The following is a 23,223-nucleotide window of genomic DNA, read 5'->3' on the forward strand; positions in this document are numbered from 1 at the left end:
CAGTCCTGTAAACACAGTTTTAGAATATTATGCTTTCTTAATTATTCCAGAGATAAATACTGCTTTCAGAACATCTGTTGCATTCATACTGCCGTCTCTTAACCCTGCACCACTCAATACACACAGAGCACTAGTCGTAAAATGTTCAATTTAAACTTTTCTTATTACACATTTATCAAATACCTTGTTCTGCCAACAAGTAGCTAAGATTAGAATGGATACTGGGACACATAGATGGTGACAGTGAAGATGTGTTTTCCCAGCAGACCACGCTGTGACATCTCCGCCATTTCCACATCCACCTGTAGCTCAGCTGGACCAGTGAGTGATTTGCTTAGGACTAGCTCCCCACGGTGCTTGCCAGCTTGCCGCACCTCCAGTCCATGTTGACCTTTGCCTCTGGTGATAGAGAATCGTTGACTATCTCCCAATGAACGTGGAGCAGTCATGGTAAACAGGACCCTTGGAACTGGTAGTGTGGACTGCAACGCTATGTAGTGGAAGGAGATGGAGTGAGGAGCTTCCAGACAGCTACTGCTTCCCATTGGACAAGGAGTCCGCTCACACTGGCTGCAGAGAGAGTAAGAGTAGTTACCAGTGATATCCCCTGGTTTAGAAGAAGGTCTCTAAATAACAAAGATCAGAGGCATATTAATGGTTTACATTATACAGTACTATTCCAAAATGCTATTACCCGTGTGTGTGCACATATTTACTCTGCATTACTGTTCCCCCACATCGTTTTTGTCTGTTTTCTAAATCTAAAGACACCAACAATATAGTAAATAGAGTTTAGGAGATATATTTAAGTTTAGGATAGCAAGACTTTTCTGCTCCTTTATTATACCACCCTATACCTGAGCAATGTTGGTCTATATATATTATGTATTTTAAAAGTTCCATAGGTGAAGCTATATGGGGCAGATCAGTATAAAATACTGTGGCTGACAGTAATAGGTCTAAAGCTGGGACTGCAGTATAAGTAGCCTGTGTCCTGTTAAAACATCTTAAGCAGAGTGTATATGTTACATCCTCATAGTTATTTAGGCTCTTTTAATTACTTTCCAAAAGTTTTCTACTTCCGTTGGTTAATAACAAGTCTGGCCATAGTATTCCAATCATGGACACATGAATCTTCCTTGAACTAGGGACTGCAGTGCAGTTCAGTGTTAGTTGAAAGCAACTTTGAATGTAGTTCTATTTGGCCAGGGTAATAAAACTTTCTTTCTTAATGGACTTAAAGGGACATTCCAGCCAAAATTGGAATCCACATGAATGCACTTCAGTTTTGAATAGAAGCATTTTTGTAATATACATGTATTGGCAAAAACCCTTCTAATAAAAGCTAAAGCTGTTTCAAAAGTGTATTTAAGTATGCACTGTGCACCAGCATTTTAAACGCATCACGTGCTGGGAGAACCTAAGATGCTTGTACCATCTTGTAATGACTAAATGCTAACATGATACAAGCCCCTCTGGTAGTCTGAGCAGCTGCAGTATTTAAAATGCTGTTGCACTGAGAATATCTATCTATGCTTCACATGCACGTGCAGAGACAAATGTTAACACTAAAACAGTGCTAACTTTTATTACAAGCATTTTTGCCACATGTATTTTGCAAATATGTTTCTACTTTAAGATGTATTTCATCTACGTGCAGTTCAATTTTGACCGGAATGTCCCTTTAATTGCTTAGATCTGTGTCAGAGTAGAAAGCCTTCATGATATATGGGTTACATTTCCAAAAAAGTCAACGCTTTTAGTTATACAAACTTATGGTGCCCAACTATTGCTCCAAACCAGGGCAAGTTTTCTTGTATATAACTATATGAGACATAAAACTTACTGAAAGTTGAGGTTGTTTCATTATAAACCACAATGTTTTTTTAAATTTTAAAATACAGGATACAGTATTTATCCTACAAGAAGGGTGTTTGTGAAGACATCAGTGGTGGCTCCAACCCTCACAACCATTTCCATATCAAACAACATTGACATAGGACTTCCCAGCTAAATTAGTGTAATACTTTGATGCAGATAATAATATTATATCTTACGAATGGGGATTCCTCTAACAATGGATGAAGCTTTTCTGCAAAAGATGGTCAATTATCTGGTTCACTGAATTAAATAACGAAAAACACTAAAGGCTAAAGTGTCAACTTTTTAAATATTTTAACTAATTAAAGGGACAATAAATTAAACATAATCCCAAATAAATAAAAATTAAAATATAGCAACATTACAATATACACTAATTTATTTTATTGTAAAATACCTGTTGTGCTGTTTTACCTCTTGCCATAGAGGCTGAAATACATTTTTTATTGACTTTCTTGTGCATTAGCGAAGGCATGTGCATTTGTTCATTTGTTTGTGAAACAAATGCTAAATATGGCAGTGGGCAGCAGGATTTAGCTATTTTCGATGCCAGATTTATTGGCGTAAAAGTGCAAAACACAGAGATCTGGATTTGCACAGATCTTTGTATGTTGCGCTTTCACACAAATTTAATGCCGCTGCCCACGGACATATCCACCATTTATTTCACAAACGAATGAAGAAACGCACATGCCTAGCATTTACCCCCACAGTCTCCTCAGCCATATATTGTCAGTGTTCTCCACAGAAAACTGTGCCAGCCGGGTGGTTTTATAAGGTAGTCTAATATCTGCTATCGAAAACACAAAATAATTGCGTAATTTAACATAAATTTCTTTATTTCTAATGACACGGGGTGAGTCCACGGATCATCTTAATTATTGTTGGGAATATCACTCCTGACCAGCAGGAGGAGGCAAAGAGCACAACTTCAAAAGCTGTTAAATACCACTCCCCCTATCCACAATCCCCAGTCATTCTGTATCAGTTGCAAGGAGGGGTAAAGTTAGGTGTCTGATTCTTCAATCAAGAGTTTGTTATTTTTTAAGCATGTCAGTCTCTTCAATAGAGCAAGTGGTGGCTTTTAAGCATTTGGGAACTTGTGGGGTATAATCCCCACTGGGCCTCCCAAGTAATTTCATGCTGCCCTTGGTTGAAAGTTTGAGTAAGTTTACTCAGCCTTTTTTTTTTTCCACAGGTCCATGTGAGGTAGGAAGCCCCTCTCATACCAAGTGAGCTGTCCTGCTGCCGGACAGATTTTTGAGGTAAGTACCTATTTCTTTCCCTGTTTTGATATAGGAGAATTTGGCACTTTGACAGTTAATTCTGTCTAAATATACATATATCAGCCTTCTAGGTTAACTGTTTATTGTATGGCAGTTTTGGGGGTGTTTGGTTCAGTTTATTATGTTTTCACTTTGGTGTACATGTTTTTTTTTGTGTATTAATGGCTACCGGGAGGTTTGTTAGGCCACGCCCACAATAGGCGGGCTTATCTTAGATAGCAAGGGCATTTTTGGCGCCCTTTTAGCTGTTTCCTGTTGTTCCTGGATGTTGCAGCTCTGTTGCATAGCTCCTCAGAGGTGAATCAGCGTTCTCTCCGGTGCGGCTGTATGGGGGTCCGGATCATTTTCTGACTTTGTTTCCGGCAGCAAGGAGGTCAGGTAGACATCTCAGCAGAGCTTGCTGAAGTATGGAGGTTGCCTGTTTTTTTTTGGATTCTGTTGCTCTGTTTATATTTAAGTTTCTGTCTGAATTTCAGGGACTATAACGTTTGTGTCTCTTTTTGCATTCATTTTGTGAAAAATTGTTGCTGCAAGATTTATTGTGCAGTTTATTTAACCCCTTAAGGACCAAGGCCATTTTTCAATTTCTTTCCCTTAAGAACCAGGGCTATTTTTACATTTCTGCTGTGTTTGTGTTTAGCTGTAATTTTCTCTTACTGTACCCACACATATTATATACTGTTTTTCTCTCCATTAAATGGACTTTCTAAAGATACCATTATTTTCATCATATCTAATCATTTTACTATAAAAAATTTTTTATAAAATATGAGGAAAAAATGGAAAAAAACACACTTTTTCTAACTTTGACCCCCACAATCTGTTACACATCTACAAACACCAAAATACACCCATGCTAAATAGTTTCTAAATTTTGTCCTGAGTTTAGAAATACCCAATGTTTACATGTTCTTTTTTTTTTTTTTTTTGCAAGTTATAGGGCAATAAATACAAGTAGCACTTTGCTATTTCCAAACCACTTTTTTTCAAAATTAGCGCTAGTTACATTGGAACACTGATATCTGTCAGGAATCCCTGAATATCTATTGACATGTATATATTTTTTTTTAGAAGACATCCCAAAGTATTGATGTAGACCCATTTTGGTATATTTCATGCCACCATTTCACCGCCAAATGCGATCAAATAAAAAAAATTGTTCACTTTTTCCCAAATATTTTCACAAACTTTAGGTTTCTCACTGAAATTATTTACAAACAACTTGTGCAATTATGGCATAAATGGTTGTAAATGCTTCTCTGGGATCCCCTTTGTTCAGAAATAGCAGACATATATGACTTTGGCGTTGCTTTTTGGTAATTAGAAGGCCGCAAAATGCCACGGAGCATCACACGTGTATTATGTCCAGCAGTGAAGGGGTTAATTAGGGAGGATGTAGGGAGCGTCTAGGGTTAATTTTAGCTTTAGTGTAGTGTAGTAGACAACCCCAAGTATTGATCTAGGCCCATCTTGGTATATTTCACCGCTAAATGCGATCAAATAAAAAAAAAAAACGTAAAATATTTCACAATTTTAGGTTTCTCACTGAAATTATTTACAAACAACCTTTGCAAGTATGGCATAAATGATTGTAAATGCTTCTCTGGGATCCCCTTTGTTTAGAAATAGCAGACATATATGGCTTTGGCGTTGCTTTTTGGTAATTATAAGGCCGCTAAATGCCGCTGCACACCACACATGTATTATGCCCAGCAGTGCAGGTGTTAATTAGGTAGCTTGTAGGGAGCTTGCAAGGTTAATTTTAGCTTTAGCATAGAGATCAGCCTCCCACCTGACACATCACACCCCAGGATCCCTCCCAAACAGCTCTCTTCCCTCCCACATCCCACAATTGTCCCCGCCATCTTAAGTACTGTCAGAAAGTCTGCCAGTACTAAAATAAAAGGTATATTTAAAAAAATAATTAAAAAAAAATTATAGCATATTTACATATGCTGCTGTGTAGGATCCCCCCTTAGCCCCCAACCTCCCTGATCCCCCTCCCAAACAGCTCTCTAACCCTCCCCCTCTACCTTACTGGGAGCCATCTTGGCTACTGGCAGCTGTCTGCCAGTACCCAGTTGAGAAAAAAATGCCTTTTTTTTCTTTTTTTTTCTTTAGTGTAGCTTCCCCCCATAGACAAACCACCACCCCCTCCCAGATCCCTTACAATTAACATTTTCTGCTGTTCCCCCCCCCCCCCGTCTCCCACTTATCAAACCACATTTTTCTGTAGTATAGCGGTTCCCACCCGCTCCCTCCCCGTGCACACGCCCGCCGCTTTCCCGACAACCCCGCCCCCCTCTCTCTTCAATCTTCCATCGATGGCCGCCCACCCGCCTCCCACGTTGGCTCCCACCCACCAATGATTGCGGCCATCAATGCCGGTGCAGAGAGGGCCACAGAGTGGCTCTCTCTGCATCGGATGGGGGAAAAATTTTATTGCAAGATGCCTCGATATCGAGGCATCACTGCAATAACTGTAAAGCGTCTGGAAGCGATCAGGATCGCTTCCAGCCGCTTTAATCCGCAAAGTCGTACAGGGTACGTCGCTGGTCTTTAAAGACCAGGTTGTGTGCGACGTACCCTGTATGACTCGTGTCGTTAAGGGGTTAAGGATTTTCTAGTTTAAAAAAAAAAAAAAAGTCTGTTTAAAATTTAAAGGGACAGTAATGTTTTTTTGTTTCAATAAAATTCTGATTTTTATTGATTAAGGTTTTTTCCTTTGGAATAAGATGGATCAAGATGCCCTGCAAGCTGTTGCTTGTTCTCTATGTTTAAATACTAACGTTGAGCCTCCTATGCCTTTTTGTTCCTCTTGTATTGAGAGAACATTACATTACAAGGATAGACTTTTTGATTCTGAGCTTTTGATGTCTAGGTCGGATGTTTTTCAGGAGTTTCCTGTTCTGGCTAATCTGCAGCTTTCTCCTCATACATCCCAATCTTCTGCAGTGCCATGTGTTTCGTCTCAGGTTGGTTTTTCCTTGCAGGATATGGCTACCGATATATCCTCGGCAGTATCTGAGGTTTTTTCTGCTTTTCCTATGTTACAGGGGAAGTGCAAGAGGAAGTATAAGGTTTCTGATTCTGTTGCAATTGTGTCTAGTGTTTCTACTCATAAGTCTGAGGAGGAAGATACTTCAGTAGCATCTGAGGGTGAGATCTCAGATTCTGATAGTGTAAATCCTTCTTCTGAACCTGAGGTTGTTTCCTTTAGGTTTAAGCTGGAGCACCTCAGTTTGTTACTCAAGGAGGTTTTGGCTACCTTGTATGACTCTGAGGCGTCAGTCATAGTTATTCCTAAGAAATCTAGTAAACTTAATAAGTTTTTGATGTCCCTTCCTCGGTGGAAGTTTTTCCTATACCAGATCGTGTTTCAGATATTATTGCATGAGAATGGGAGAAGCCTGGGATTTCTTTTTCCCCTTCTCCAATTTTTAGGAAGATGTTTCATATTGCTGATTATATTAAGGGATCTGGGCAGATGGTTCCTAAGGTGGAGGGAGCAGTTTCCACTATGACCAAGAGGACCACTATTCCTATTGAGGACAGTTGTTCCTTCAAAGATCCTATGGATAAGAAGTTGGACGCTTTGCTTAAAAAGATTTATGTACACCAGGGGTATCAATGGCAACCGGCTGCATGTATTGCTACGGTTACTAGTGTGGCGGCATATTGGTTTGATACATTGTCTGATTCTCCTCTTGAAGAAATTAAAGCTCACATGATGTATCATGCACACTAACCCCAATCAAAGTATACAGCTGTAAAAAGTGGGCAATATCATTGATCTGTCAGTGTGCACTGCTTCTGTCACAGGTTGTGAGAATACCTGCGTTCCAAGAATGAAGAGGTGGAGCTTCAGTATCTGGCACCTTTAAGCTATATAGGAGCACTGATTAGAAAAGAACTACAGGAACAGGATTAACTACAATAACATAGTGAGTATTTTCTATTGTTTTGTAGTTGTGCACAACAGTTTAATGTCCTTTAAATTCTTAAGTTCTTTTCCTCTCAAAAAAGCTGGAAAAGATCTCAAATCACTCTGATAAGCAGATTGGTTTCAAATTCAAGGGTTTCCATTTTATTTAAGCCTTTATTATTATTATCAGGTATTTATAAAGCGCCAGCAGATTATGCAGCGCTATGCAAGTAATAAGAAAACAATACAGGGATGCATTACATACACACACAAAAAACAAGTACAGTAGGGTACAATACAGTTGTATGAGCATTAATTGAGATATACAAAAGGAGAGGAATGCCCTGCCCTTGAGCACAATCAGTAGTAGTTCACTTTAAATGCAAAGTGGCTTACAGGTAGAGAGGCTCTCAAGCTTACAATCTAAAGGATTGTATGGCTGCCTCAGATGCAGTTCCATTTGCCAGATTTCATCTTCAGGCCCTCCAATTGCAGATGCTGCATCAATGGAATAGGGACAATAAAGATCTGTCTCAGAGGATCCTGTTGGGTCACAAGACAAGACAGTCCCTTACTTGGTGGTAGACTCACCATTTATTGGTTCAGGGGGTCTCCTTTCTTCTCCCATTGTGGGTAGTAATTTCCACAGATTCCAGCCTGTTAGGTTGGGGTGCAGTCGTGTGGTCTCCTCCAGAGGCGAGGTTACCCGTAAATATTCTGGAACTCCATGCAATCTTTAGGGCTCTCCAGAGTTGTCCCAACATTAGACAGGAATCTTTTCTTCTATTCCATTCCTTAGCAAGTCTGGGAGGCAGACTTTATCAGTCGCCAGTCTCTTCACCCAGGAGAGTGGTATCTGATATTTTTGACAAAATTGTGGGATGTTCGGGCCTGCCAAAGATAGATCTCATAGACTCTTGCTTGAATCACAAGCTTCCCAGTATTGTGCCAGGACTCATTACCTTTGGGTGAGTATGATGGGTGCCACAGTTGTTCCTTGGTTGCTCACCCTGATTTACATCTTTCCTCCATATGGGTTGATATCTAGAGTGAGAGCCAGAACACGCAGGAACAAGCACCACCAATTGGGATAGCTACAGCTTTGCCATGCAGGATTTGGATTGCGGATCTGGTTCAAATGTTCTTGTGTCCCTGCTCTGGAGGCTTCCTCTAAGAAGGGATCTTCTCTCAAGATGCTTTCTTTTATCAGACTCTCAAAACTCTTAATTTGAGGGCATGGTGATTGAACATCTAGTGGTGTCTCAGAGAGGTTATTCTGACAAGGTTATTAAAGCATTGATTTAAGCTAGGAAACCAGTTATCAATGTAATTCTTTAAGAATTTATAAGAACATTGCTAAAATTCCAAATTTTCAGATCGTTGTTCAGATTCTGATCAGAATTTAATTTGTTATTCATACAGTTTATCCTTCTTATAATCTTTATCTTGTCTTGTGGGTTCTAGAAGCTTCTCTTTTTGATCATATGCATGGTTTATGCCTTCAACCTTTTTATGGAAGGTGTATTTTCTTCTGGCTATTTCTTTGGCTAGAATGGTTCGGAGCTACCAGTTTTGCTGTGCAAACCTCCTTTTCTGATTTTTCATCAGGATAAGGCTGTTCTTTGCACCAGTTATTCCTTTCTTCCTAAGGTAGTATCTACGGATACTATTAATCAGGAAATTGTGGTTCCTTCTTTTTGTCCAGCTTCAAAGAACTCTGAAGAGCATCTATGTTGTGAGAGCTCTCAAATATGTGGAAACCAAAAAAGATTTCAGACTTCCTTTATCTCTGTTTGTTAATTTTTCTGGGCTTCACAAGGGACAGAAAGCTATGGCTATTACTTTAGCTGCCTAGCTTAAAGCCTTAATTTGTAAGGCATATTTGGTTGCAGGGAAAACTCCCCCTAAGCGCATTACTGCTCATTATACAAGAGTAGTTTCCACTTCTTTGGCCATTTGTAATGAATCTTCTATTGATTAGATTTTCAAGGCAAATCTTTGTTTTTCTTTGCACACTTTTTCAAAGTTCTTCTGAGGCTGCTTTTGGCAGGACAGTTCTGCTGGCCTTAGTGCCTGACCAGTAACATACCTGTCTTCACGTTTTTTTCCCGTGCCCTCTTTTATGGTGATCTCTTGGACTATATATAAATTCTATATGTGATTTCTTCATTTCTTTCATAATGGTAGGAGTCCACTGTCCCTGCCCTTTCTTTTTATCGAGGTGGTGGCAGTACTTGTTATGCACTTCTTTTGTCCAGCTTTATCTTTCCTACTTTTCTGTTTTCCTCCATCAACTTGGTTACATGTATGACTGAGGATCATGGCAAGTGGGGGGATTTAAAACCCTGGTGTGTTTGTGTATTTTTTGCTTCATCCTAGAGGTCATTGGGGAATTATTACACATGATGACTCATGGACTTTCACCATTATGAAAAAAATTAATTTATCAGGTAAGCATACATTTTGATTTTTTTTTTAATTAGGTTTTAAAATGCATACAATACGAAGAATGAAAAGGACTTCTTATATTAAATAACATCACATCTGAGCACATTTGTGTACATATATTTGGCGTAAAGGGAACCTGCTGAAAAGCAGACTGAAGTAAAAAGGTGTGTTATTGTGTACTTAATTTGCATATCTTACCAGAATCCTTTGCTGCATTGGAAACAATGTAATATTCAGAGGTTTTCTGTGGGAAAACAAGCATTTTGGCCTGTCTAGATTTGTTAATGAACTACACAATGAGTTATTTTTTCTATATTTTGTGCGTAGTGGAGGATTTTAAACTCGCCTTTTGTCTCCCCCTAATTTAAAATGTTGTTGTATTCTGCTTGGAATCAACTTCACCCAGCAGTGATTCTAACCTTCTCCCAGCTCATGAGTGGCAAAAACCACGAAACAGTCTGTCCTGGGATGGTTATGAATCACTGCACTAACCCTAGCTAAGTTTATAAGCTGTGTGAACAGCGATACTTTGGCGTAAAGGGAACCTGCTGAAAAGCAGACTGAAGTAAAAAGGTGTGTCATTGTGTACTTAATTTGCATATCTTACCCAGAATCCTTTGCTGCATTGGAAACAATGTAATTCAGAGGTTTTCTGTGGGAAAACAAGCCTCTAGGCCTGTCTAAATTTGTTAATGAACTACACCATGAGTTATTTTTTATATATATATATATATATATATATATATATATATATATATATATACAGTGTATGTGTATATATATATATATATATATATATATATATATACACACACACACACACCTCACTGACGAAGCTTAAAGAAGGCCAAAATGATTTCCAGGGTTGACATTTTCCTTATTCAGAGGAGGATTGCCTGGTATTTCAGGGCTGGACTGACACCTTACTAGACGGGATCAGACTGATATACTTCAGGAAAGTTCTCCTCTGTGAAAAGCACAACTGGGCTAAAATAGCCTGATCCTATGTGGTAACCCGTCGTAGAACAAGCTACTGAGCTGTTGTCTGTTCCTGGTAGAGCACTTTTCTTTCTGTATGCATATGTCAGGGTTTGTAACTTTCTCTTGTAACGGTGTATCCAGTCCACGGGTTCATCCATTACTTGTGGGATATTCTCCTTCCCAACAGGAAGCTGCAAGAGGACACCCACAGCAGAGCTGTCTATATAGCTCCTCCCCTAACTGCCACCCCCAGTCATTCTCTTGCAGCTCTTGACAAGAAAGGAAGTATCAAGAGATATGTGGTGACTTAGTGTAGTTTTTACCTTCAATCAAGAGTTTATTTTTAAACGGTACCGGCGTTCTACTGTTTTACTCTCAGGCAGAAATTGGAAGAAGAATTCTGCATGGAGGTTTGATGATCTTAGCGGTTTGTAACTAAGGTCCATTGCTGTTCTCACACATAACTGAAGAGTATGGAAAGAAAACTTCAGTTGGGGGGACGGTCTGCAGATTACCTGCTTTGAGGTATGTTCAGTATATTTTTTTCTAGAGAGATGATAAGGTCTAGAAAATGCTGACAGTGACTGGTATATTTGAGGTAAGCCTGATACAGTGATTTAACAACGACTGGGATCATGCTTGCAAAAAAGGGTAATATTCTTGTTAATACTCATTTTACTTAGTGTAAAAACGTTTGCATGGTTTATAGCAAAAACGTTTTTTCTCTGAGGGTGATAAATCTTTATTTGGGGCCTAGTTTTCCACATGGCTAGTTAGATTACTCCTAGGAGTACTTTTTTAAGGCCCTCTGACATTGAGTGCATGGTGGGAGGGGCCTATTTTCGCGCTCTAAATGCGCAGTTGATTTTCAGACTGAGACATCCAGCTTCCCTAAAGGAGTCCTCTGGCATCTAGGACCACTATAGAGGGTTTTTTTCCTGCAAAAATCATGTTTAAGGGCAGGTAGGAGCCACAGCAGAGCTGTGGCAGTGTGTTTGACTGTTAACGGTTTTAACGTTTTTCTAATCCGTTTTTGGGCCTAAGGGGTTAATCATCCATTTGCAAGTGGGTGCAATGCTGCTTTAGTCCCTTATACACACTGTAAAAATTTTGTAGAGTTTACTACTTTTTAACACTGTTTTGCAGTTTATGTGGTAGTTTTTTTCTCTTAAAGGCACAGTACCGTTTTTGTATAATTGCTTTTTCACATTTATTAAAGTGTTTTCCAAGCTTGCTGGTCTCATTACTAGTCTGATAAACATGTCTGACATAGAGGAAACTCCTTGTTCATTATGTTTAGAAGCCATTGTGGAACCCCCTCTTAGAATGTGTACCAAATGCACTGACCTTTCTATAAGTTATAAAGACCATATTATGGCTTTTAAAGATTTATCACCAGAGGTTTCTCAGACTGACAAAAGGGAGGTTATGCCATCTAGCTCTCCCCACGTATCAGAACTTATAACTCCCGCTCAAGTGACGCCAAGTACATCTAGCGCGTCCACTGTGTTTACCTTACAAGACATGGCGGCAGTTATGAATCATACACTCACAGAGGTATTGTCCAAACTGCCAGGGTTACAAGGAAAGCGAGACAGCTCTGGGGCTAGAACAAATACAGAGCTTTCTGACGCTTTAGTAGCTATGTCTGATATACCCTCACAATGTGCAGAAGCCGAAGCAGGAGAGCTTCTATCTGTGGATGACATTTCTGATTCAGGGAAGGCGTTACTTCAGTCTGACTCTGAAATGACAGCGTTTAAATTTAAGCTTGAACACCTCCGCTTGTTGCTCAGGGAGGTTTTAGCGACTCTGGATGACTGTGACACCATTGTAGTCCCAGATAAATTGTGTAAAATGGACAAATACTTTGCAGTGCCTATTTACACTGAAGTTTTTCCAATCCCTAAGAGGTTTTCAGAAATTATTACTAAGGAATGGGATAGACCAGGTGTACCGTTCTCTCCCCCTCCTGCTTTTAAAAAGATGTTTCCTATAGATGCCGCAACACGGGACTCGTGGCAGACGGTCCCTAAGGTGGAGGGAGCAGTCTCTACCCTAGCTAAGCGTACAACTATCCCTGTCGAGGACAGTTGTGCTTTCCTAGATCCAATGGATAAAAAATTAGAGGGTTTCCTTAAGAAAATCTTTAAACAACAAGGTTTTATTCTCCAGCCTCTTGCAGGCATTGCCCCAGTCACTGCTGCAGCGGCTTTCTGGTTCAAGTCTCTTGAGGAGGCTCTACAGGTAGAGACCCCGTTGGATGATGTCCTAGACAGGCTTAAAGCTCTTAAGTTAGCCAATTCATTTATTTCTGACGTAGTTTTTCATTTAACCAAGCTAACAGCTAAGAATTCAGGTTTTGCCATTCAGGAGAGTAGGGCCCTATGGCTTAAATCCTGGTCAGCTGACGTTACTTCAAAGTCTAAACTTCTCAACATCCCCTTCAAAGGGCAGTCCCTATTCGGGCCTGGACTGAAGGAGATCATTTCTGATATTACTGGAGGAAAAGGCCATGCCCTTCCCCAGGATAGGTCCAACAAATTAAGGACCAAACAGACTAATTTTCGTTCCTTTCGAAACTTCAAGAGTGGTGCAGCTTCAACTTCCTCTACTACAAAACAAGAGGGAAATTTTGCCCAGTCCAAGCCAGTCTGGAGACCTAACCAGGCTTGGAACAAGGGGAAGCAGGCCAAAAAACCTGCTGCTGCCTCTAAGACAGCATGAAGGAGTAGCCCCCGATCCGGGACCGGATCTAGTGGGGGGCAGACTTTCTCTCTTCGCCCAGGCTTGGGCAAGAGACGTCCAGGATCCCTGGGCTCTGGAGATTGTTTCCCAGGGATATCTTCTGGATTTCAAAGCTTCATCTCCAAAGGGGAGATTTCATCTCTCACAATTATCTGCAAACCAGATAAAGAGAGAGGCATTCTTACATTGCGTTCAAGACCTACTGGTTATGGGAGTGATCCACCCAGTTCCAAGGGAGGAACAGGGGCAGGGCTTCTATTCAAATCTGTTTATAGTTCCCAAAAAAAAGGGAACTTTCAGACCAATCTTGGATCTCAAGATCCTAAACAAATTTCTCAGGGTCCCATCCTTCAAGATGGAGACTATTCGAACCATCCTACCTATGAGGAGGGTCAATATATGACTACGGTGGACTTAAAGGATGCTTATCTACACATTCCGATACACAGAGATCATCATCAGTTTCTCAGGTTCGCCTTCCTAGACAGGCATTACCAGTTTGTGGCTCTTCCCTTCGGGTTAGCCACGGCACCAAGAATCTTTACGAAGGTTCTAGGGTCCCTTCTGGTGGTTCTAAGGCCGCGGGGCATAGCAGTGGCCCCTTACCTAGACGACATTCTGATACAGGCTTCGACTTTTCAAATCGCCAGGTCCCATACGGACATTGTTCTGGCATTCCTAAGGTCTCACGGGTGGAAGGTGAACGAAGGAAAGAGTTCTCTCTCCCCTCTCACAAGAGTTTTCTTCCTAGGAACTCTGATAGATTTAGTAGAAATGAAAATTTTTCTGACAGAGGTCAGGTTGTCAAAGCTTCTAACTTCCTGCCGTGCTCTTTATTCCACTTCTCGGCCGTCAGTGGCTCAGTGTATGGAAGTAATCGGCTTAATGGTAGTGGCAATGGACATAGTTCCGTTTGCCCGCCTACATCTCAGACCACTGCAACTTTGCATGCTCAATCAGTGGAATGGGATTACACAGATGTGTCCCCTCTACTAAATCTGGATCAAGAGACCAGGGATTCTCTTCTCTGGTGGCTATCTCGGGTCCATCTGTCCAGAGGAATGAGTTTCCGCAGGCCAGAATGGACTATAGTGATGACAGATGCCAGCCTTCTGGGCTGGGGTGCAGTCTGGAACTCCCTGAAGGCTCAGGGTTCATGGACTCAGGATGAGGGGCCCTCCTTCCGATAAACATTCTGGAACTAAGAGCGATATTCAATGCGCTTCAGACTTGGCCTCAGCTAGCTGCGGTCAGGTTTATCAGATTTCAGTCGGCCAACATCACGACTGTAGCCTATATCAACCATCAGGGGGGAACAAGGAGCCCCCTGGCAATGTTGGAGGTTTCAAAGATAATTCTATGGGCAGAGGTTCACTCTTGCCATCTCTCAGCTATCCATATCCCAGGAGTAGAGAACTGGGAGGCGGATTTTCTAAGTCGGCAGACTTTTCATCCAGGGGAGTGGGAGCTCCATCCGGAGGTATTTGCCCAGTTGATTCAACTATGGGGCAAACCAGAACTGGATCTCATGGCGTCTCGTCAGAACGCCAAGCTTCCTCGTTACGGGTCCAGGTCCAGGGATCCCAAGGCAGCGCTGATAGATGCTCTAGCAGCGCCCTGATCCTTCAGCCTGGCTTATGTGTTTCCACCGTTTCCTCTGCTCACTCGTCTGATTGCCAAGATCAAGCAGGAGAGAGCTTCTGTGATTTTGATAGCTCCTGCGTGGCCACGCAGGACTTGGTATGCAGATCTGGTGGACATGTCATCCTTTCCACCATGGACTCTGCCGCTAAGGCAGGACCTTCTACTTCAAGGTCCCTTCAAACATCCAAATCTAATATCTCTACGTCTGACTGCTTGGAGATTGAACGCTTGATTCTATCAAAGCATGGTTTTCCGAGTCGGTCATTGATACCTTAATTCAGGCTCGAAAGCCTGTCACCAGGAAAATCTATCATAAGATATGGTGTAAATATCTTCATTGGTGTGAATCCAAGGGTTACTCATGGAGTAAAGTCAGGATTCCTAGGATATTATCCTTTCTCCAAGAGGGATTGGAGAAGGGATTGTCAGCTAGTTCCTTAAAGGGACAGATTTCTGCTCTGTCTATTCTTTTGCACAAACGTCTGGCTGAGGTTCCAGACGTTCAGGCGTTTTGTCAGGCTTTGGTTAGAATCAAGCCTGTGTTTAAACCTGTTGCTCCGCCATGGAGTTTAAATGTTGTTCTTAAAGTTCTTCAAGGGGTTCCGTTTGAACCTTTGCATTCCATAGATATTAAACTTTTATCTTGGAAAGTTCTGTTTTTAGTAGCTATCTCCTCGGCTCGAAGAGTTTCGGAGTTATCTGCTTTACAGTGCGATTCCCCTTATCTGATTTTCCATGCAGATAAGGTAGTTTTACGTACCAAACCTGGGTTTCTTCCTAAAGTAGTATCTAATAAGAATATCAATTAGGATATCGTTGTTCCTTCATTATGTCCTAATCCTTCCTCTAAGAAGGAACGTCTATTACACAATCTTGATGTAGTTCGTGCTTTAAAGTTTTATTTACAAGCTATGAAGGATTTTTGTCAAACATCTGCTTTGTTTGTTGTCTACTCTGGACAGAGGAGAGGCCAAAAGGCTTCGTCAACTTCTCTTTCTTTTTGGCTGAGAAGCTTAAGCCGCTTAGCTTATGAGACTGCTGGCCAGCAGCCTCCTGAAAGAATTACAGCTCATTCCACTAGAGCGGTGGCTTCCACATGGGCTTTTAAAAATGAGGCCTCTGTTGAACAGATTTGTAAGGCGGCGACTTGGTCTTCGTTTCATACTTTTTTTAAATTCTACAAATGTGATACTTTTGCTTCCTCAGAGGCTATTTTTGGGAGAAAGGTCTTACAGGCAGTGGTTTAAGTGCCTGCCTTGTCCCTCCCTTCATTCGTGTCCTAAAGCTTTGGTATTGGTATCCCACAAGTAATGGATGAACACGTGGACTGGATACACCTTTACAAGAGAAAACAAAATTTATGCTTACCTGATAAATTTATTTCTCTTGTGGTGTATCCAATCCACGGCCCGCCCTGTCATTTTAAGGCAGGTGTTTTTTATTTTTATCTACAGTCACCACTGCACCCTATAGTTTCTCCTTTTTTCTTGCTTGTCTTCGGTCGAATGACTGGGGGTGGCAGTTAGGGGATGAGCTATATAGACAGCTCTGCTGTGGGTGTCCTCTTGCAGCTTCCTGTTGGGAAGGAGAATATCCCACAAGTAATGGATGAACCCTTGGAATGGATACACCACAAGAGAAATAAATTTATCAGGTAAGCATAAATTTAGTTTTTTCAGTGGTAATACATGGTAACCATTCCCTTTCCCTGCATAGAGGACCACACTTAAACCACCCCCTTACAGCAGTTAGGAAAAAGGTTTTAGCCCAACTTCCACAACATGATCCAGTCCACTCAGAAATCCTGTATCCAGTAGTAGCAAACCTCATAGTAAATATAAAGCTAAACTAAATAATATAGCTGTACAAGTCAACAGCATAATATAAGGATAATAATCAGAACTGTTTTACTATCTATAACATACAACCCCCAAGAGATGTTAACCTATTCCAGACCTCTAGGATAAAATAGTAAAAGTAAGATCACAAATGAGGCTCACACACAATGGCCCTTTACGGTATCCTTGTTCCACCATAATATATGAAAAGTCATGAGAGCGTGGGTGTAGTTAGAGCCACCATCTTTCACAATTCCTGGGCGAAGAAGTCAAGAGCTACCACAGGAGATAGGTTACCGGTATCTCTCCCCAACAGGAATATAACTGCAATAAACTGGATGTCATATTTTCCGCATTCTACATAGCTAGAAGAAGAGTGACCCAACCTGACTAATTTTTTCAAGTAGGTTTTTATTTTGGTGCACAATCTGGTACTCCTTCATTTTAAGTATAGCTGTCCACTTTTCCATCAGGAATCTTCAGCATATGTGCATCCAAGTGTGGCATTGGAATGTTCTGCATTGAATGTCAAGTTAAAGGAACTGCCTCATAAGACACAGGGTTGGCCAAGGATCTGAAGACATATGAAAACTTTTCTAAATAGGTAGGTATTAAATCTCTCAAAGTTGTAAGTATATGGTCAGCTGATGAAGCAATATTCAGATTTAAGCTGTCTGTATGATTTTGGTTCAAAAGTTCACATATGTTTACTTTGTTATTGGAGTTTCACTATCATTTTGTACGATTTCAGTAAACTTTCTTAAAGGGACATTCTACACCAGAATGTTTATTGTTTTAAAAGATAGATAATCACTTAATTAGCCGTTCCCTATTTTTGCATAACCAACACAGTTATAATAATACACTTTTTACCTCTGTGATTACCTTGTATCTAAGCCTCTGCAAACTGCCCCCTTATTCCAGTTTTTTTGACAGACTTGCATTTTAGCCAATCAGTGCTGACTTGTAGGTAACTCCACATGCATGAGCACAGTGTTATGTATATGACACACATGAACTAATACCCTCTAATGGTGCAAAACTGTCAATGCATTCAGATAAGAAGTGGCCTTCAATGTCTAAGAAATTAGCATATGAACCTCCTAGGTTTAGCTTTCAACTAAGAATACCCAAAGAACAAAGCAAAATTGGTAATACAAGTAAATTGGAAAGTTGTTTAAAATTACATGCCCTATCTGAATCATGAAAGTTTATTTTAGACTAGACTGTCCCTTTAAACTAAGGAGGAATATAAAATCACTGTGTCTACACATGTCAGATACAGGCTCCCTTGGTAGTCCCAAGATGTGTTTAATCATGAAATTTGAGGTAAGATAAATTGCTTTTTTGCGTAGAGCTGTTCAAATTCTTTTTTTCTAATCAATGTTTGAGATATAGTGCAGAGAAATATTTTATAACTGCAAAGTAATAATTTTATTTTATGATAATACTCACGAACTGGAGGTCTTGATGTAGGTGGTGTTGTGTTTTGGTTTTGGACACTCTGGACGAACACACACAAAACTCCCAAACAAATTCACACATTGATCTCCTCCAGTGCATGAGGCCTTTCCTGAGCTGCACTCATCTATCTCTGAGAAAGGCATTGACATCCAAGTAATTCAAGCTGCCCATGTAACACCATATATTAGTCACAATGAAGTAGGAATGCTTACCCTGACATGAATTTTGCTGAGAATCCAGGACATAACCCCGTGGACAAACACAATGGTAAGAGCCTGGAGTGTTGACACATTCATGGACGCAGATCTTTGAATCTGGTTTATTCTGGAACAAACCACATTCATCAACATCTGCAGGAAAATAATGAAATGGCAAATAATTACACCTGATAAACTAAACAAATACATCTGTTGATGATGTTGTGCAAATGTATAGATATATACAAACACATGCTATGCAATTATATATAGTTTAACTTCAAAACCTAGTGTGTATATATACATATACTGTATATATATATTCCTTACGGTAAAAATGCACTCACAGGTCTTTTTGCAGGGTGAAAAACTAAACCTTGTTTATTGTCGAAACGTTTTCAGGGATATCTTCCCCTTCATCATCATAGCATACAAATGAAACTGTGACCAATATATACATACACACACAATAAAATCAAAGTTTAACAAGTAATACCTGTGTACAATCAGTGAACACAATCACCACAGCATCGTGCTGGAACGCAAGCCTTGCGTTCCAGATAATGTGAAAAACCGGAAGTGCTGTTTAACATAGCACATCCGGTGTGTGAATGTCAAAATAAACATTAATTCAACATTAAATGTCTCGAGTAATAAATTTATACAATGGATCCACATTAAACTACACATCCATCTAGGGAATCCAAGTCCCACTGTGCTCAAGTGTGTAATAAACAGTTTGTGTGATCGAAAAAAATATAGTGCAAATTAAGTGTATACACTAAGTATTTAAACGTGTATTTTACAACCATGTATGGCAAATAGCATAATTAAGCCATTTCATAAAAAGACCCACTCAATAACTCCAAAGGAGCTATATACACGGCGGTCGTGATGGTTGCCATAGCAACACATATACACACATCCCCACGTAGACTACAGCTACTGTGCCCAAGCTAGGTCAAAACCTTAGACAATGTGTTAGCACCTATTGAGAACGGTGGGCGGTCTGTAAGGTAAATTTTAAACTATAAACAAATAAAAAAAGTAAAAGTTAAATGGAACTTCTACCAAACTTGTAATAATAGCCTAATGGAAAAATCGCTATTATCTAGTTAGGAGCTATCCTAACAGTAGTATGAAATTAACATTCACAGATTTACTTTATTGCCGATTCTCGGCACACAAGCTGCAATGTATTGGTTCCAATCCTCCATAGTGAACCATAATTTAAATATGTGAGATAAAGGGGAGACCTACTAGACTTTTAATTGGTATGTGGTAACATATCATCCCCTTACCAACCTTCATCATTGGCAAATGTGAGATAAACTTTTGTAAACAGATTGTATCACATCCCACATCAGAGCTTCCTAAATGTAATATACACAACCAACTTATCTATTGAATGCAACAATGTATTTCCATTTTGTGGAAAAACCAGCGAGACCTCCAGGCGTTAAATCAAAAATTGACTTTATTGGAGAAAACAATAAAACAGCATAAAAGCTTAATGCCCTTGCATAAGGGGTGTACTGAACGGGTCCTACGCGTTTCGGCAGCCCTCTGCCTTATTCATGGACTGATAAGTTCACATAGAAATGCTACTTAAATACACCTGAGCCCCCAGGTATAGGAAACCCCGTATATGCTAATTTTAAAGGGACAGGACATTGCCTTACAGTCTTGGTGTTAAGTGATTAGGAATTGTAACAAATGACCTTGTTTAATTAATAACTATTGAATCATGTTTCTAATCAATGCATTTTGAATATAATATATATAAACCATAATCATATATCATGTGATCCTGAACTAATGTTTACCTGAAATTGCGGTCATTAGTACAAACAAATTCAAACAGCATATTATTATCATGATTCTTAAATTAAAGGGAGACCCATTGTGGCAGGGATTGGATCTCTTTTCGAGAATATGTCGAATTGGGTTGAATCACTACTACAACCCTTGGTGTATAATTTGCCCTCATATTTGAGGGATACAAAACATCTCCTAAATAGCATTGAACAGATACAATGGGATGAAAAGAATATTTGGCTGACAATTGATGTAGTCAGCCTATATTCTGCTATTCCACATTCGCATGGCTTAGCTGCCATTTCATACATGCTAGACAAATTCAGTAACTATGGTGAAGATCTTAAGACTTTTTTGCTTAAAACCCTAGATTTCTTGCTTTCTCACAATTTCTTTTTGTTTAACGGAACTTTCTATCTCCAAAGACGTGGCACAGCCATGGGGGCTAAATTTGCCCCGGCCTACGCCAACCTTTTTATGGGTTGGTGGGAGCTGTGCCACGTCTTTGGAGATGGCAATCCATTCCTTAAGAGCATTAAGATGTATAAAAGATACATTGATGACCTCCTGTTCGTTTGGACGGGAGGTCATCAAAATATTGAGGCTTTCATACTATATTTGAATCGGAATGAGGTTAATCTTCAATTTACCCATGAGTGTGATCAACATACAATACCATATTTAGATATTCTCCTCATTGGGGATGTTGAAGAACACAGAGTGAAGACAACCTTGTATCGGAAGCCCACAGCTACCAACGCAGTGTTGCATGGCCGGAGCAATCACCCAAAATACACAGGTTTTGGGGTTGCGAAAGGTCAGTTCATCCGTGTAAAACGTAATTGCACGGATGAATTAGATTTTGAAAAAGAAAGCTTAATCCTAATGGATAATTTTCTTGAGAGAGGGTATAAGAGAAAGGTGCTTGAGAGAGCTCTTCTGGAAGTACGTCGCATAGACAGGAGACAACTACTGGGGGACCATGGGAATAGTAAAAGAGATACTGGGTTCAGTTCTTTGAAACCCACTTTTACTACCGCGTACAGTGCTCAGTTTGATGATATATGCAGCATTGTTGGTAAACATCTCCCGATACTTACAGCTGAAGACAGCCTTAAAGATTATGTATCTAATGGTTGTAATTTTGTACCTAAGAGAGGATGTTCTCTAGGTAACATGTTGTCTCCCAGCTTGTTATGTAAGTCCCCTACTAGGGTCAGCAGCTGGCTAGAGGTCAAAGGACATTACAAATGCCACTTTAGCAGCTGCATAGCGTGTGGTTTCACACGAATTACGAAAAACTTTCAATCATATGTAACACAGAAGGTGTTTGATCTTGGATCCTACACAAACTGCCGCTCTATTTTTGTAATATATCTGGTTGAGTGCACCCAATGTAAGAAACAGTATGTGGGATGCACCTCCAGAGAGGGCAGAAACAGGATCAGGGAACACCTGAACAACATAGAGAACGGTGCTGAGTGTTCAGATCTAGCTAGACACTTTATCTATGTTCATGATAAAGTAGTCTCATCTTTTAAATGGCAAGTGATTGACCAGATTAAAGCTCCACTACGTGGAGGGGATAGAATGACGAAGTTACTGTTCAAAGAAGCCTTTTGGATCTTCAAATTACAGACTAGAAGACCAAAGGGCTTCAATATTGAAGGTGATGTTATTAATTTTTGGAATCGGCAGTATTAAAACAGACTATAATTAGCGGATAGCTTACGAGTTGCCCATCTTATTAATCCATAAATTTTATATAAGAGACAACTCTCGAAATAGTATCAACATTATATCAATACTCATTAGTAAGATCTATAAATATATTGTATTTTGAGTCTAACTGTGATAGTAGAACGGATAGATAAATTAATAATAAAGCAAATCTATTTATATCCAAGGTTAGACATACACACTTTAAAAACTATTTGGATCTTAATGTGATGTTATGTTTATGCTGTCCCCCATTTTTGGAATCATTCTCTCCTTTCTTCTTCTTTTTCTTTTTTCTTTTTTTTTCTTCCTTTTTTCTTTCCTTTAATTTAAGAATCATGATAATAATATGCTGTTTGAATTTGTTTGTACTAATGACCGCAATTTCAGGTAAACATTAGTTCAGGATCACATGATATATGATTATGGTTTATATATATTATATTCAAAATGCATTGATTAGAAACATGATTCAATAGTTATTAATTAAACAAGGTCATTTGTTACAATTCCTAATCACTTAACACCAAGACTGTAAGGCAATGTCCTGTCCCTTTAAAATTAGCATATACGGGGTTTCCTATACCTGGGGGCTCAGGTGTATTTAAGTAGCATTTCTATGTGAACTTATCAGTCCATGAATAAGGCAGAGGGCTGCCGAAACGCGTAGGACCCGTTCAGTACACCCCTTATGCAAGGGCATTAAGCTTTTATGCTGTTTTATTGTTTTCTCCAATAAAGTCAATTTTTGATTTAACGCCTGGAGGTCTCGCTGGTTTTTCCACAAATTACGTCTATATACCTTTCCCAGCTTGAGCCTTGGCGTACACCGGAGCAGCAGTGGTTGGATTGGTGTTGTTGATGTGACGTCATTACGCAAAGCAGGGAAGACCGCATCAGGAGGACAGCGTGTGCCACGGTTGGTAGCAAGAAACACGCTAACGCTGATACTCATCCGGCATTTGCATTGAAGAGGTTAGTGCACAGGAGGCCGGCGGAGATGGGATCCTCAGTACAGCTGGGATATACCGGATGATTACTCCGCAACCGCATAGTGGGGCCACGATTACGGCACGACCTGTATGCTGCCGGGTGAGTCACTTTACACATTCTTCCATCTTACCCACAACACTAAATAGCCTGGAGCTGCAAAGGGAGACGCTACTGTGTATTAATGTATTTCCATTGCTAGTATCAAGATGGAAAATAAATACATGTTGCAAGTTAACCAAATATCACATATATGTACACATAGATAGACATATGCCAGATGG

General features: G+C 40.0%; 1 protein-coding gene across 1 annotated transcript in view; it reads right to left on the minus strand.

Moving 5' to 3' along the window:
- Nucleotides 1-209: 209 nt before the first annotated feature.
- Nucleotides 210-23,223, minus strand: part of LOC128664657 (fibulin-7-like) — a 41,013-nt gene continuing 17,999 nt past the window's right edge. Inside the window, exons 5-7 of the mRNA XM_053719468.1 lie at nucleotides 18,428-18,565; nucleotides 18,207-18,345; nucleotides 210-570 (exon numbers count right to left, since the gene is read on the minus strand). Coding sequence (XP_053575443.1) covers nucleotides 210-570; nucleotides 18,207-18,345; nucleotides 18,428-18,565 — 638 coding nt within the window. The remainder of the gene's footprint in view (nucleotides 571-18,206; nucleotides 18,346-18,427; nucleotides 18,566-23,223) is intronic.

This window comes from Bombina bombina, chromosome 1 (genome assembly GCF_027579735.1).
Source record: "Bombina bombina isolate aBomBom1 chromosome 1, aBomBom1.pri, whole genome shotgun sequence".
NCBI lineage: Eukaryota > Metazoa > Chordata > Amphibia > Anura > Bombinatoridae > Bombina > Bombina bombina.